Source organism: Cynara cardunculus (assembly GCF_001531365.2).
Source record: "Cynara cardunculus var. scolymus isolate 2C chromosome LG 3, CcrdV1, whole genome shotgun sequence".
Classification (NCBI taxonomy): domain Eukaryota; kingdom Viridiplantae; phylum Streptophyta; class Magnoliopsida; order Asterales; family Asteraceae; genus Cynara; species Cynara cardunculus.
Genome location: NC_037530.1, coordinates 25,109,944 through 25,127,871, shown reverse-complemented (window position 1 = coordinate 25,127,871; position 17,928 = coordinate 25,109,944). Strand labels below are relative to the sequence as shown.

General features: G+C 35.8%; 1 protein-coding gene across 1 annotated transcript; it reads left to right on the top strand.

Moving 5' to 3' along the window:
- Nucleotides 1–10,327: 10,327 nt before the first annotated feature.
- On the top strand, nucleotides 10,328–12,752 carry LOC112510201 (probable beta-1,3-galactosyltransferase 8). Its single transcript, XM_025115532.1, has 7 exons — nucleotides 10,328–10,507; nucleotides 11,071–11,135; nucleotides 11,215–11,405; nucleotides 11,583–11,928; nucleotides 12,171–12,296; nucleotides 12,364–12,473; nucleotides 12,604–12,752. The coding sequence occupies exons 1-7, from the start codon at nucleotides 10,328–10,330 to the stop codon at nucleotides 12,750–12,752; spliced, it is 1,167 nt and encodes a 388-aa protein (XP_024971300.1).
- The last annotated feature ends 5,176 nt before the right edge of the window (nucleotides 12,753–17,928 follow it).

Here is a 17,928-nt window from a genome sequence, read left to right as displayed (position 1 = left end):
AAAATTAAAATAAATAAATAAATAAAAATTTATTTTATAATCCCTATAAGGGCAAAATGGTAACTTTGGTATGGTTTTATTAATGGCAACCATATCATGTTATATCATTAAAATAGATTCAAAATATAAATAAAACACACCGTAATCAATTCTACATATTGAATCCTTTTGAATAGAAATTAAAAAAAAATTGTATTACATTACATGAACGAAATGGTTTCACAGTTTCATCAATACACTAATCAACGTAATCCTGATCAGATTTTGTCATTTTCATGTTATTGGTAGATGGATCCGTTTCATTTTGATAATGATATTGTTTCATTGTTCACTAATTACACAAAATTTTCTTAGAAACCATGAAATAATTTCACTTTCTTCAATCACTCACTTCATCGGTCAGCATGGTTTGATGAGTCATTTGTCATTTCAAGCTATTGATAATGAAATTGTTTCACTTTTCGCTAATTACACAGGCTTTTCTTATCTTTTTTGAAATGGTTTCACTTCCTTCATGCACCCATATCATCATGTACTCATTTCATGATGCACCCATTTCATCATGCACCCATTTCATCATGCACCCATTTCCTAATTATTTTCACTTATTCCATGCATCAATTCACCATGTATGAAGCCGGTTTCATATTTTTTTTATTCTATTACTGATTTTCTTGGATTTATTAATCTAATAACTTACGATTTTCATGAATCTTGGCAGTAATAAACCGAGACACAATATAAGAGAATCCAATTTTTAATATTATAATTTAATTAAATATTTAAATGTTATCATTTATAAAATTTCCTTTATTATGTTACCTTAATTAAGATTTATTAATAACTTTCATATTTAATAGAAAACAATGCAAATGACCAATATACCCTTAATGATTAAATTTAATTAAAAAATAGAATTTTTCTATTGGTCGAAATTAGTTTACACGGTTTCTAAGAATTGCAGGGTTTTCATTTGAACGTGCCTTTATAATATATATATATATATATATATATATATATATATATATATATATATGCATGGAAGCCATTCTTTACAGTTTGGCTATGGTTACCATCTTGTTTCATGACTAGAACCATATACGGTCTTTTATCTCGCAGCAAAAAGTTGTACATGCTTTGGCACCATGGCCCTTCATGCTTCTCTTCCCTTTTTTCTCAATCCGCCCAACCGTATTCTCCCCGGTTAATCCATTGAAATTTGTATAAAAGCAACAACATATCTATTTCTTACATGTTCCGATTTGTATCGAATGATCTTCTTAAATCCATTATTTAATTAACTAATCGGCTCAATAAACATTGATATAAATCAAGATCACCGACGTAACATCAATTTAAGAGTTATAGGGATTTTTTTTTACCTTAACGTTGTTGAAACCGGTTCCCGATTCGAGCGTCGTCTTGATCTCTTTTCTCTTCTATACTTCTCTTTCGCAGAATCTTACTTCCTCTTTGTTTCTCTCCTTTTTTTTTCCTTTAGTGTTTCTAATCTCGTGAGGATGAATGAGAGAATATATATATATATATATATATATATATATATATATATTCTCTTAATCCTTTGAATTTCATTATAGTGTAAAGACAATCAATCAATTTCCCTAAATATAACCATAATTGGCTTCCTTCCTAATTTATATACGGAAATTTGAATTTGAAAAAAAAAATAACATTTATAAAACTCTTTAGTTGCAGTAACGAATTATTTCCTTTGGAAGCACGAGCCTTTAGAAGTAAATATTTTAAATTACTTCACATATCTAATCCTTCATAAAAAAACTTCCATTACAAAATGCCCCAAATTTTAGAGTGTTACAACCATCACTACTATCGATACCACTACTGTCTCCACCCCACCACCACTATTATATTCAACGAACCAAACAAATAGATTCAAATTCTTTTGACAAAAGTCATTCCAATTAATGGAAACCAAACGTATCATCAAACATGATAAAATTTTATTTCAATTCATTTGACAAATTTCATTAAGTGAACCAAATGCACCTTAATCTCAGAATCCATGGAAAGCAACAAAATCCAATCCATTCATGTAACACCTTCAAATTTCGAAAGGGCGAGTAATTTAAAAATTCCATTAATACAACAAATAAAGGGTAGATCTCTTTTATATTACTCAATACATGAATTACCTCGAATATCAAATCTAAAATCAACAATAATAAATGATACACCGAGCCTTAGATAAGGACTAACTTAAGATCGGGTATTACTATAACCCAATAACAATAGCTATCTAGCTAGAACCTTTCTGTGCCTCTAACCAGCACTCACTTTGTCACGATGTCACTAGTACCAAACCCCAACAAGGACCTAATGCACATGCCGACAAATAAAAGCGTAGGCTTAACGCCTAGTGAGTTCAAACAGTTTTATCATAATCATGGAAAGGTAAAACTGAAACACTTTCGATTTAAATCATAGTTTTGCAAATGAAATATCTATACCGTAAAAGTAACATCTTTCCGAAACCCACCATTTTCTTGATGAAAACCAACTAATCAAATCACCCACTTATATGCAACCAAAAACCCATTACTCACACGATGACCAATAATAAAGCTATAAAACATTAAAACATGACAACATAGTTTTAATCAAGTTATTTATAAAAATAATTCACACTTACCACTGGAAGGGAATAAAACATCCGAAGATGAGGGGGGAGACCCAATTTACCATTTATTGTGATGGAACACATAAGTAAGTCACAAACCAATGTTATATAAGCGTCACTTATGGATAACCATAATGGCAAGCTCAATTCCTCGAGTCTATCGCTTGTGGAGTTACCAAGTTCAAATCTTCGAGTCTGTACCTTGAGATCCCCATGATCCAAGTTAAGCTAATCCACTAGAAATTACATTATGCGGTCATTGACCGATGCCCGATTACAAGAATCCACACCATATTGCCTATTGAAGACTCAATGCCTATTTCAAGTTACAAACGAGAATAACATCCCGAACATGCCTATTTATGGGCAACTTCTATGCCTATGAATCCACTGCATTCTACCCGTAAAATTACACAACGCCAACTGAATGACTAACGCACTTAAATATGTAATATATAATATATTTATGTCATAATTGCATATAACTCCAAAAGTTTGACATAGAGCAATTAAAAACCAGACAAGTGTCCCCAAGGCTCATTAAAGTCAAAACTGAATTGATTATTTCATAAAAGTCATCAAAAGCAATAAAACGTATTTAACCGATGTTTATGCAAACTGTTGATCCTCTCTCTCATTTGATTTGATGATAATCCCTTATACCCTATGCGAAGTATTTAGGTTTCTGTTTTTCAGTTCCAGCGATCATCACTGATGTTCAAGAAGTAAGGAGTCAGCTCTCGACTCTTCATGAGGCTGTTCGAGCCAACGCTGAAGCCATCGATGTTCTATCCAGCAGAGCTAATGATGCTCAGGCTCAATCTCTCCAGCAGACGGAGCTTCTTTAGCTGATCCTGGATGTTGTTCGTCAACCAGCACCAGTGATCCCGCCTTCCTTCACTGCTGATGACCGTGCTCAGCTCTATGAGGCGCGCGAAGCAACGAAAACTCTAGCCAGCGCTCTGTCGTGGCTAGAGGAAATGATGGTTCTCCAGCATCAGCGTGTGGACGAACTCTCTGGTCTATACTCTCAAGTCTTAGCCAGAGAGGGAGAGATGAGGTCCAACGTTGCTGGATCATCTGCTGCTCTTGCAATCCTTGAAGCTAAAGCTGAAGCTGAGATTGCCCAAGCAATTCCAACCTCCGATGAAGCTGTTATAGCTAAGGAAGTTGATGCCATCCCTAGGGATGATGATCTTCCCATCACCTCTACACCTGTTGCTAGTGATGATGAATGATGATGATGAAGATAACGAACTTGACCTTCCAGACTTCGGCAGTGACCTAGATGGTGATGATAACGATGATGATAAAGATGACTTCACCATTCAGTATCAACGACCAACAACCGCCACCAAATGAGTCGTCCTCAGGGATTCTGCATCCCAGGGGGAGCAAAGGGAAGAAGAGTCCACCCCATCAAAGAACCAAAACCCTAAGTCGAAAGGCAAAGGTGTTGCTGAAGAAGGGAGCCTGAAGGTACTTTTCAAAAACCCTCAACCCTTACTTGAAGACTCTACCTCCCAGGTAGTGGTCACTTCACTTTATCAACTTCAAATTCCCTCTACTACTTGCGGTCGGCTGGAGTGGGTCCCTGAAAACCCTGTCTCCAGTGCTCCTACCGACCAGCAGATGGCCTAGCTAAAGGGGTCACTCGACCAGACTAGAGTAAAAATCCCTCTTCGTACCTCTAGTGGTGGTGAGTTTGACTTCCTTTCAGAAGCTGAAAGACTCGAAGCATTAAGGGCTGAAGAAGAGCTAGAGCTTCAGAAGAAGCAGACTGAAGACAACCTAAAGTTGGCCAAGTCACTAGCTGAAAAGATTCTCCCAAAGAGAAAGTCCAAAAAGAAGGTGAACGTTGTCTAAGCTCAAACTAAATTACTTTCTCTTGCAGAAGCTGAGCACGAGAAAAACCTGAAGCTGGCTGAACGGGACAAGCGCTAGAGCGAAGCAAAGCTAAAGAAGAGAATTAGTCCTCACCTAATCAAGAGTGTCAGCATCAGCGTACGATCCAAAGACGGTGGAACTCTTGTCTCAATGCTCATCACCAGGGACAATCTCGATGCCATCACCGAGTACCCTTCCTACCTTGGCCACTATGGATACAGCGAATGGCTGGAGATCAGGCAAGCCATTCAGCGATCCAAGTCTAGACTTAAGCCGATTATCAAAGACATCATCAACGATCTCATCAAAAGGATGTCCAGATATGTCGCAGTCCTTGACAGACCATCTCTGAAAAAAGGAGGAAGAAAGAAAAGACCCTCCAGTCCTAATGATGGACCATCCCTGAGGAACGAACATGAAACAAGGTTCTCCTTAGATGAAGTCATGAAGGAATACGAGAGTATAGACATTTCTATGTTGAATCTTGATCTTCCAGAGAAGGGTCCCTATATACCCAACACTGTGCATTTCAAACCTGAGTTAGGAGTTATATTCCTTGACTATGAAGGTGAAGTAAGATTTCAAAGAATGTATGAGCTACATTTATGCCCAATGGAACATATGGTTTACCTAATGTTCTAGGTAGATGATAGCTTGCAAGGAAAAGTAGTGGACCGAAAGATACGAAGAGAATTCTTACATCGAAAGAAACTTGGAGAAGATACCTGGCTACATTAATCTGAACATCCTAGACTAGCTTATTTTTCTTTGTAATATTGTCCACATTTTCTTTTATAATCTACTTACTATGTCTACTTTCAGTGATTAATCTTATAGTCTGTAAGTTTTAGACATGTATTGAACATCTTGTAAGATTTCCAATGAATATAATATAAGTGTTTCTTGTACTTCATTGAAAAAGATCCCTGAAAAAAGTAATAAGGACACAAGTCTATGAGTTACAGTGTTACTTTTCACATTCACTGACAATCTATAAGTCAGTGAATAAGCTTTCAGTTTCAGTTTCTATTCTTGTAACTTTTCTTAAATGTAACTTAATAAAATTCTCCAAATAATGACTGACTCACTGAAAAAGATCCCAAAATAGTTAAAAAAGGACATGTACTTTATATGTTACTTTTTCCTTACTATTATTTTAGACAACTTTCTTTATGTTGTCTTGTTATCATCAAATAGGGGGAGATTGTTGATCCTCTCTCTCATTTGATTTGATGATAATCCCTTATACCCTATGCGAAGTATTTAGGTTTCTGTTTTTCAGTTCCAGCGATCATCACTGAGCTTGTTCAGTGATCGCTGAAGAACTTGTATTGTAAATCCAATCAACAACAGTAATACTTCAAGAAGACAAAACTCACACCAAAGAACCTTCAGTGAAAGTCGAAGACTGAAACTAAAGATTAGAGACTGGCGAGTACATGATCTGAAGCGGTATTCAGTGATTACAACCTTGTCTACATATGTGTGAAAACTGTCCAAGCCTCGGCGAATGCTGAAAAGACCTCTAGGTTATTCCAGCATTCAGCGATCAAAATAAGCTTGTTGAGCACGATTGATTTTGTCTTGTCCTTGCACACACAAAGGACAAAGTCATACCGTTTCTAAGAGTTAGTACGATACAGAGCCAACTAGTTGACTCTATTACCCACCAACTTTGTGAAAGGATGTCTGCTCATGAATAGCCTTTTGTACTATTCACTGTAGCAAAGGACAAACTTTCCCCTTAAGGCTTGGCACGCCTTCTAACCCTACTACGTTGCATTAAATGTGCATTTAATGCAATGAGGTATAAATAGATGTGTTCTATCTTCATGCAGCGATACATATACTCTCAACCCTTACTCTGAACTATCTTATGCTTAAGTAAAAGAACACACATCTAAGAACAAATACACTCATCTTCAAAGAGCAAGTTAGAATCTCTTTTGTTGTATTCTAAACAAGTTCTCTCCCAGATAGAACTTACTTTCTTCTATTTCTTTAACAGCAAATCTTTTCTTTATTTGCTAAGATTTAGTGTGTAATCTTTAGATTGTTTAGATAGGTTTTTCTTACCTTATCTTTCCGCAAACAATCTTGTAAAATCTGTATTGATCATTCTTTATCAATATACATTTTAAATTTGAAAAGTTCTGTGTTTGTATTCATCCCCCCCCTTCTACAAACTGTTGTACACATCTTGTAGACCCTAACGGGATCAACACAAACAAATGTTCTAAAGACATGATTAACTCAAAAACACGTCATTGATTGATACAAATCATTTTTCCAATTAAAATAATACTGATTATATTTCCAAAACATCCCATAACACAACAATATGCATTTTCCAACCAAATACACAAAAATGCATTCATCACCAAATAATCATCATTTTAAAGGATAACCATCAAAAGAACCCACATTTATGATTTTTTTTATCAAAATGTCCAAAAACCCAAATATAAATATTTTAGATTATAAAACCAGATATACCAAGTATGCAAACTTTGTCAAATACTCAAATCATATGATAAACACCAAGTAAAACACTTTTATACATCAAAATACTCATTTTGGCATGTATATAGTTTTCACAAAGTAACTTAAACTCACATTGCTAGGTTAGGCTAAACCTAGATTTTAAACCCAAATCTTTAGCTTCCAAAATGATGAACACTTGAGATCCACAAGAAAACATCCCCATGAAATCTTCTCAAAACCATAAACCAAGCCAGAAGATACCAAACATCATCCTAATATTTCAATTCCACCAAAAACCCCAAACTTAGATCTCAAAATACTTAAAATGCTTACCTCTTCTAAATCTTTAGATCAATAAACAAGATTCTTCAATCTCCAAGCCTTTCCTTCCATTTGCTCCAAAATGCTCATAAAAATCAGCCCTAAGGTTGCCTAAATTGCTCATGGTGAAGAGAAATGGAGAAGAATAGAAATGCAGAAGAAAATCCTAAAAATCGGCTAAAAACCGATATGGGTGCGTGAGGCCACTTTTTGGGTGACTTAGGTCGCACCAAAAGTCGCCTAGCCCCTTTCCAGGTCGCCCGACCGGCTGCCCAGCCATTTCAGGCTGTTCCTTGACCGTTTTTTCCCATTCCTCGGTCGTTTTCGGCTGTTCCTCGATCGGTGTCTAAAATTATGGATGTTGCAATTCAATCCACAAACCAAACAAGGTCGAGGAATTTTTGTCAAAATAATTCCAATTCACTCTACAACGAGATTCTCAAGACAATCAATATATGATTAATTTGCATGATCGGATTATAAATCAATTATTTCCAATGTATGAAAACTGTATTTTATCATCTTTCAACCCTTATTCATATATAATCACATTGTATTCAACACTTTATAATATAAATGGTTATAACGGTAATTCTATCAGTCGACACTAAGAGCCCGTTTACTAAATGCTTATCCGATAAGCACTTAATGGGTCCTTCTATCTTACCTGATGAACATGACAAAGATCGAGAATCTTACCCAGAAAGAGCAATAACAAGGGCTAAAAATCTTATCCTGTAAGTGAGAATGACCACTCTTACCCGGTTAGCGCTTACCGGATAAATTGTTGCATTGCCAATTTAATGGATTACAATCTTACCCTGTAAGGCAAGTGATAGTGTTGATTTTTACCGGTAATTAAACACTCTCACTTACCTTATCGGGAAAGATTCTAGTTTATCAAAACGACAATTTACCCGGTAAGCGACTTTTCGAGTAAGAATCATCACCCTTATTTACCAGGTAAAGCTCTCAATCATTGCACGCACTCTTACCGGGTAAGATTCTCAATACTTGTCATGTTCATCTGTAACGTAAGCTACCCGGTAAACGCTTATTTGGTAAGCGTCCACTACAACAAAATTGGTTTTATAGAATGCTTAAAATGTCTAAGTGTCCTAATAAAATAATTTATAAAACTTAAGTTTGTAGCCAGAAACCAAAAAACGTCATATCTAAAAGTGTTATAATAAGTTTTTAGGCGTTTGACAAGTTATTCAGAGCGCTCTCTAAATAAAGTGTTGTATTAGCATTTTATACGACACTATTTAAAAAAGTATCCTGTAAAATCGATAATAGGACACTTTTATAAAATAACTAGTAGGACATTTTTCTAAAAACGTCTTAAAAAACTTTTCAAAATGCCCAAAAATCGTCGTATAAAGATATTGTAACGCTTTTAAACATGTTGCTTTATAGTTTGATCATATAAACTCATGTTCTATAAAATATTCTATTAGACATTTTAGACATTCTATAAAGTCAATTTTATTGTAGTTGTTTGGTAAAAGGAACTTAGGGGCCGTTTACTAAACACTTACTTGGTAAGTGTTTATCGGATAAATTTCCTTATCGAAAGAACATGAGAAGGGCCAAAAATCTTACCAGGTAAGAGCAATGAAAATGATAGAGAGTCTTACCCGGTAAGTAAGGATCGCGACTCTTACCCAGGTAAGCACTTACCCAGAAACTTGTTGCACTCGATATGTTTTGATGTACTAAAATCTTACGTATCAAAATAAATTATAATGTTGAATCCTATCGGTAAGCACTTACCGGGTAAGCATTTAAGTAAACGGCCCTTAGATAGCTTTTCAACCAAATCACTATACAATACAAAATGCATAAGTTACAACCCCTTCAATTCACCTACCTGTCTCACAGCATTACCACTGTATATTATATTATATTATTATTATTAGGTCTGATGAACATACAGTTATTCGTTACCAGTGTTAATGTGTTATGGTTGGTAATATGATCAAAAACACAAAGTGGTTGCATCATGATAACCAGTGTCTAGTTTGAATCTGAATGCAGGCTGCAGGTTCATTGGTTGGTTGAACCATGAATCCAGCATGATTCAACACCCACACACCCCTTGCTGCCCACATATAACTAACTCTTATATCTCTATTTCTACCTACTTGTATTATTACATGAAACCTACGATGTGGCTGCAAACCATAGCCATTGTCATCTTAGACCGGGAAACATAGCGGCATCCGACCGTGAGCCAACTAGTTTGCCGGATTCTGGATTGGTCAACTTGACAATGATCCATCGTGCTCTTCTGAACGCACAAACCGACAAAGGTAACTTCATTGTCATCTTTGTTTTTTTTCCGTGATGTATTTAAACACGAATTCAGAGGCGGAGGCAGAAAAACCAGTGAGGGTGATGTCCTAAACAAGGGTAAAATGTATCAAAATGTAATAAATTTTGATTTAGTTCCTATTTAATACAACGAATTTTTTTTCCCAGATGACATAACAAAGTTGTATAATTTTCTATTTAAAAAAATATTCAAGCTCGAGCTCGAGCCCTTCATTGAAAATGTTATTCGAGCTCGAGCCTAGTATTGTTTCTCGAGCTCGACTTGAATAGCCTACTACTCGACTCACAGCTGGTTTACACCCCTGTTTGTGAACTTTGAGGATGGGATCACCCTGGGCTAGTGCTCCAACCGTGCCCGAATTTAGCAAATAGTCTCTTGTCTTGCAACGCGTCCGTTTTGTTCTGTTACATCATAACTTCCTGCTGAGCAGTAGGATGGTCATGGTGGAGACTTACTGCTGACTCGCAGTAATTTACCTTTCCATGATGGTCGTGGATTTGGTACAATAGGGATTTGTTTTTCCTTCCTACTACTAGTGCTGCAACAAGAACACCTCATAATTTGTTCATCTTTTTGCCTATATGCATGGAACATGAAGAACAGTACAAGGGTAGATAGTTAAGGAATAAATGCTGAAAATGAGGGGGAAGTTGGTTCCAGGAAAGATTATTTTGATGCTATGCATGGCCAGTTTTCTGGTGGGAACACTTTTCACCAGACATACATGGCCTTACCCACCTATAAATAATGATCTTCGTTTCAAGAATCATCAACACAAGATTAGCTTAACGATACCTCGAGACTGTGATCACAAGCGTGTAAGCATTCACATCTTCATTTTCTCATATATATATATATATATAGAGAGAGAGAGAGAGAGAGAGACAGAAACTCTGTTAAAAACCCAAAATTGATTAAGAACCCGGGAACCACCCACAACACCCCATGTGCCACTTTTCAAGATGAATGTTCATCATGAATAACACATTCATGATGAATATGGAAGTGTTATTCATTATGAATCGCACACTCACATTGAATATGGATGTGTTATTTATTATGAGTCACACATTAACGATGGATATGTTACAACATTCATGATGAATAACACGTCAACATTCCTTATGAATATGTCATAAGTCATGCTCTTGGGGGTTCCTGGTTTCTAATCAATTTTAGGTTCCGTTCCCCTATATATATATTTATATATATATATATATATATATATTTATTTATATATATATATATTTATATATATATATATATATATATATTTATATATATATATATATATTTATATATATATATATATATATATATTTATATATATATATATATATATATATATATCCTAAGTTGGTTCATGGTTTCTTTCTACTAGAAATTGGTCGAACAGAGTTCAGGGGACATCATGGGAGAAGTAGAGAAGACTCATCAAGCCATCCGGTGAGCCTATATTTAAAACAGTGACTTTTACAAGCTTAGAATGTTACACAGGTTCATCTTTTGTGCATTTTATATATAGGTCATTAGACAAAACAATATCGACATTGGAGATGGAACTAGAAGCGGCTCGTACAAGTCTAACCAGGGCCAAATTTCCGTCATCTAATAAGACATCATCACTACAGAAAGCATTTGTTGTCATTGGTATTAATACAGCTTTTAGCAGCAAGAAACGTAGAGACTCTGTTCGTGAAACATGGATGCCCACTGGTTCGACTAAATTTCTTTAGAAGTATCTCTAGTTTTTCTACTAAATTTCTTTTGAAGTATAGAGCAAATACTCACACACCCACTTGTTAATGCTTGTGAATACCATTGGGCCAAAGACCCTTTGGCGTTTCCTAGTAAATTTTCTAACCTCCTTTCCATATATATATATATATGCAGGAGCAAAACTCAATAAATTGGCAAAGGAAAAGGGCATCATAGTAAGGTTTGTGATAGGACATAGTGCAACACCAGGAGGAGTTCTTGATCGAGCCATTGATGCTGAAGAGGAAAAGTATCAGGACTTCCTTCGGTTAAATCACGTAGAGGGCTACCACGAGCTTTCCACCAAGACAAGGGTGTATTTCTCGACAGCAGTCTCCATTTGGGATGCAGAGTTCTATGTCAAGGTGGACGATGATGTTCATGTCAACTTGGGCATGCTCGTGACGGCACTTGCACGCTACAGATCTAAACCAAGAACCTATATAGGATGCATGAAGTCTGGCCCCGTGCTCTTTCAAAAGTCGGTTAATTTCTTCTCGTCGTTTGTGTATTCTTATTCTTTTATCAATTTTCGCATGCCAAGTCCAAAGTACAACAAAATTGGCACCAAATATGTCTTAATGTCTTCATAAACAGTTTTATAAAGCGGTCTATTAAGACATTTAAACATATTATGTTGTAGTATTGTCATGTAAAAAACTTAGTGCCATTCCTGAGCAGAAGAATGCTTGCTAAATGTTTATTGGAAACTGAATTGAGCAGAGGGGTAAGATATCATGAGCCGGAGTATTGGAAATTTGGGGAAGAAGGGAACAAGTACTTCAGGCATGCAACTGGACAAATATATGCCATATCCAAGGATTTAGCAGCATATATTTCAAGCAACTCGTAAGTCGTAAACATAAACGAGCTTAATTCCTTGGCTTAATTTGTCGAATAAAGGTTGTTTCTCCAGTGGGATATTGCATAGGTACGCCAACGAGGACGTCTCTTTAGGCTCATGGTTGATTGGCTTGGATGTTCAACACATAGATGATCGTTCCATGTGTTGTGGAACTCCTCCAGGTTAATTAACACAGATCTTTTGAGCACACAAATAAATATGCACAAAAATGTATAGCTCTTTTGAAGAGTAATCTAATGGGGTTCCACATAGATGACCGACTAACTGTTGGTCAATGGACGTGTGATACAGATTGCGAGTGGAAGACACACGGAGGAAATGTTTGTGTGGCTGCATTCGATTGGTCGTGCAGTGGAATATGCAAGTCGGTGGAAAGAATGAAATTTGTTCACGACTCCTGCGGAGAAGGAGATGTAGTTGTTTGGAATGTAGATCTTTAAAGGGCGCCCAATTTCGGAAAAGAACAAATAAGAAGCAAATATTGCGAGAGCATGCAGGCAACTAGATCGATACAACAAGTGCATCTTCGACACATCTCTCTCACATCTATTCCCCAATTTCATAACTTATCTTTTATCGGAATATTTTTATGAACTGTGATCAATAAATGACGAAAATTAAACGTCACCTCACCTAACGAATATTGTTTGACACCTCGTATCAAGAACTACCAAAGGATACTATTTCTTTGTAGGGGGACATTTGGTTTCATGGAGTAAGAAACAGAATGTGGTATCTCGCTCCATGACTGAATACATGACAATGGTATGTGAGATAAGATGGATACATCAGTTAATTAAGAAAATTGTCTATGTGTTGCACTTCCGGCAAAGCTTTAGTGTGATAACCAGACAACCCTTCATATTGCTCAAAAATCATGTTCTTCACAAATGAACGAAGCATATAGAAATCGATTGTCATTTCATTTGAGACAAGATTGAAGAAGAATTCATTACAACCTGTGTTCAAAAAGGCGCGCCATGGAGATATGGCACAAGACGTGTCTCAACCGTTACGAAATGACCCATAGCGTTTCTGTAAGGTGTGGCTCATGCCATGCCGTCTTGAGGCGTCCCATGGCTCGCTGCAGCACGCGTTTTTTGTATCACGCGATTTTTTTCCAAAAAAAAATATTTTTTTTTATTTTTTTATCTTCTGCGTTTTTAAACTTTTAATTTTAGATTTACATTTTTATAGATGTTACTAATCACATCACTTACAGTTTCACAAATTCATAAACCTTACAGACTCACGATTAAAATGAAGTTGTAAAATACCTTTCTAAGTTCTATTTTAAATATTTAATCAAAAACCTATTTTTATTATTTCTATAAGATTTTTCTTCTTCTAATATGAGCGTACATCTTTTTAATATCATTATCTAATTAGATAATATATAGAAAACATATATCTATATATATAATTTTATATATGACATACAAATTTGTCGCTTTATGTCATGCCTTGAAAAACACCGCGTCCTCGCCGTGGCGTGTAAGGCTTGATCTCGCCGTCACGCCACGGCTCACGCCTTTTTGAACCTTGATTACAACAAGACATGTTCCTACAAAAGGCCAATTAGGAAACATTTTGACAAAAGCAGTGAATGGGATCCATATTGACTACATTAACGAGTTGGACAAGATCAATATCTATGCTCCAACTTGAGAGGGAGTTTAATGGAATTAATAAGAAATAGAAATAATATCCCTTTAGATTATAAAATAATAGAGATCTTATTCTCTCAAACCAATATAAATATATGTAAATCATTTTGAGAAATAAAACTGGTAGTGATTACAGTTTGTGTACACGTCGGCTAATTGACTCCCTATTCTAACATGTGGAGTCGTGATTGTTCCATCCTCTAGCTTTTCCCAAGGGAAATGATACTTGGTTTCCATGTGTTGGAAAGTACTTTGTCAGTGATTCTAACTTTCATTCAGTCTAATTATGCGACTAGTAGATTCGGGGGTACCTATAAAGCGAACAAATGTTCCCATGGTCATGATTGTTGACTAAACTGCCCTTGTCTTCCGTAAGCTAGATACCCGAGAAAGTAGATTAAGGGCATACTAACCGTTTGTTCCGGTATAAATAGTCAGTATCTGTTCTTCCACCGCGAGAGGGGCGGATTGGGATTGTTTAAGCAATTCATGTAAGCGTTGACCTCTTGCAAGTTTCCCTGCATGTGGCTCGTCCGTGCTTTTCTATTCCGCTTTGCCGCCTATTATATTAAGAGAATAGGAAAGACCCTATGAAGCTTCATTGTTCCCTGGGATTGGCTTTGGGCCTTTCCATTCATTTATTCCATGTAAACCTCTTCATGTAAATCCCTAAACATGGAAAAGAAAATGCAATCCTTACATGAAGATGGTGAAGTACCCGGTTGTAGTGCAAGCCAATGAAACGTAGGCGGGTAGAAAAAAGGTTTTCAACAAGAGAAAAACTCTCAAAATAATCCACCCTATATGCCTAAGCATCCTTTAGCAACCATACATGTTCTCAATCGTGCAACAAAGCCATCGGGATTCATCTTATCAATGAACTACTTAGAGCATCTCCAACAACTTCTCTAAAATAAAAAAAAGTAAATTTTTGTTCTCTAAACAACTTTGTTATCTTATTCTCTAAAATAGAGAATCATAGAGAATACTCTAAGTATAAAGAATTCTCTAAAACCTGATGGTGGGAGAGAGGAATTATTATTTTATTCAATTCCTCCAATGAGATTGAGTTATTATTTTCTAAAAGAAGTTCTTTTTAAAAGTATACTATGATCATAAATTAAAGAATATTCTAATAATATGATTTTTGTTAAAATCTCTAAAATAGAGAATCCGTTGGAGATAAATGTAATTCCTTTTAGAAAATTTACGTTTTGGTTCTCTATTTAAAAAAAATTATAGAAAAGCTGTTGGAGATGCCCTTACAACCAATAACTTACTTTTACTAAGGAAGAAAGACCCCAAGAATGCTTTTGTTCTAAGGCCATCATTTCTTCATTCATTGCAGCTTCCCAACTTTCATGAACCAGTACTTTAGCTACAGAAGTGAAAACAACAAAATCAAAAGCAAACATGAAATCCTTAATAGGAGGATGATGAACATGATAAGACACGAAAGAAGTGACAAGATAAGTACATGTGTGTTTACCTTTTCAAAGGGTAATGAGGTCATTTGCTAACAAGCGATGGCGAGATGTCTTGAGGTGAGGCACAAGGTGCGGGGTTTCGGTCCTAGCTTGTAAGAGGTGTCTCAGTAAGAACTCGAAGTTTTTTAGATAGAATCTCTAAATAGCAAACCGATAAAACTCATAGTTTAAGATGTCTGATTTACCCTAACTACGGATGGGTTGACCATGAGGCACCTATTGGTGATGGGAACTCCTTTGATGTGTTTTCACGATTTGGCAAGACATGGTACACATGATAACTGAACAAATGGGTATGACAATTCAATCTCCATATAATTGATCAAAAATGCTCTTCTAAGATATGTTAGGTTGATCACCAATACTGTAGAGGATGATGCGTATTTTTCATAACCCACAAGGCTGTCTCAGTACAGATGCAACCAGACCAACTATCATAATACCAATACTGTTGGGTCTGAAGCCCCAAGTTTCAACCTATAGCCTACAATACCAACTGCTGATCGAGTAATTACCCTGAGAAAAATAAAAATAGCAACTGTGTTGTCACTCATCAATTGTCATATAGCCTTAGACAAGTTTGGCTTCACTCTAAGATCAAATTCCATCCCCATTTCTTCTCAAAGTTGCCATATTCGATTAACAAATCAAGATGCCACGAAAATGCAGAGTGCCTAAGTCAACCAAGTTGTCAGGTGAAGGAGGTGATAAATAGGAATCAACTCCTTCCCCAAACCAAACAAATAAAATCAGTTTCAATTTGCATTTGTGGTCAGTTTCAACCAGGTGTAAGATAGGATGAACCGAAAAGCGAATTTTCAAAATATAAGAATCAGTATTCAGTAATCAAACAAAATGTTGCCATTTCGTGTTTAGAACTAACTGGGTTTGGTCTTGTTTGTTAGTTTGAAGAGAATCACTCACACCCCTAAGTATAATATTCGAGTTAGTTGGGATGAACTCAATTACCAAGGGGATATTGATGATGCTGACAAGGTTAAAGAACTCCATTAAAACCATTAGGACATCCAAGTGGTAAACCAATGATGCAAGTCAACCCTCGCAAAGATGAAAGATATGATAGACCACTGTGATAGTTGCAATAATGGGAGCAATACCTGTTACATTTATTCATCAAGCAAACACATATTGAAGCCTTCATATTTCCAAGTAGTTGGCATTTCTCTGTACTACCTTTCCATTTTTGAAGCATTTTCACTTCAATTTGATTTTCCTTTCCAATCCTACTTCAATTCGAAGTTAAGCTACCTCTTCATTCAAAAACTCTTCACCCCATCAACAGTTCTTAATGTACACATTTTTGGTTAATATAAACTTGATCATAACAATTCAAGGCATTCAATACTAAACCCTAAACCATAAAATTGACAAATTAAGAACTTAGTTGGAAGCGTTTACTGAACAATCGTGAACCAATAAAAATCTATGGCTGAAAGGAAGCAAAATTCAGGATCAACTTCCACGAAAGGCAAAACCATATAAAAAACACAGAGACAAGACATATTCTAGGGATTAATCGGCAAAAGCAAATGATGAAGATAACAATTAAAAATTGGAAATGTACCTTGTAGTGATGATGTTGTGCATAAAGATGGTGGTTGTAGCATCAATCAATGTCTGGTTCATGGCGGACAATAGGAGCAAATATGGTCAAAATTGTTGAATAAAAATCCAGTGGCCACCCAGAAGGTAGGAAATGTGATTGCTTGTATAATTTAGGTCATTGACCCCCTATTATGGACCGTGCCCAATGCTACTGTATAACCCAACACACAACAAATCTTACGTTGAATTTATTAATAAAAGTTTTTGAAAGAAAAACCAATCAACTTTTTTATTTGAGTTAAATGCAAGTTGGGTCCTTATATTTTAAATAAATTAATGAATAAAGGGTTTTGAATTTTTTTTTAACCCAAGAAATATCATTATGAATTCATTTTCTTATTGAATATAGTCTCTTCTAATAACGCCATTAATTAGAGTATCGTTATGGTGTGTTTGGTACGTAGACAAGATATGATAGAATATGACAGAACATGATAGAACAGAACATGACAGCTGTTCAGCGTTTGATAAAACATGACAAGACTGAACATAACTGGTTAAAATGACCAATTTACTCCCAGTGAGCCTTTTAGTGTTTTTTTTAACTAAATAATCAATATAAATGTTAACAAATACGGTGTGCAAATGTAACATCTCGCTTGAACAAACCGAAACTTACAAAAAATCGAGTGAACAATTATGTACCGGATGCTAAGATCATAGGATTCCATATTCAAATCACCATAATATACCATACCATTGATGCTCGATACAACAAGGAGACATGATCAACAACCAAATATATTCAGCAACGTTAGAATACCAATAAATATCAAGAACCAAGAGATCGAATCGGTAAACATAACGAGGACAGTGCATCACCCCGTCCTTCACCT

Coding starts and splice junctions, on each gene's coding strand:
- LOC112510201 (XM_025115532.1), top strand. CDS start 10,328: ATGAGGGGGAAGTTGGTTCCAGGAAAGATTATTTTGATGCTATGCATG. Junction 10,508..11,070: donor GAGACTGTGATCACAAGCGT/GTAAGCATTCAC, acceptor TCTTTCTACTAG/AAATTGGTCGAACAGAGTTC. Junction 12,474..12,603: donor GTGTTGTGGAACTCCTCCAG/GTTAATTAACAC, acceptor CGTGTGATACAG/ATTGCGAGTGGAAGACACAC.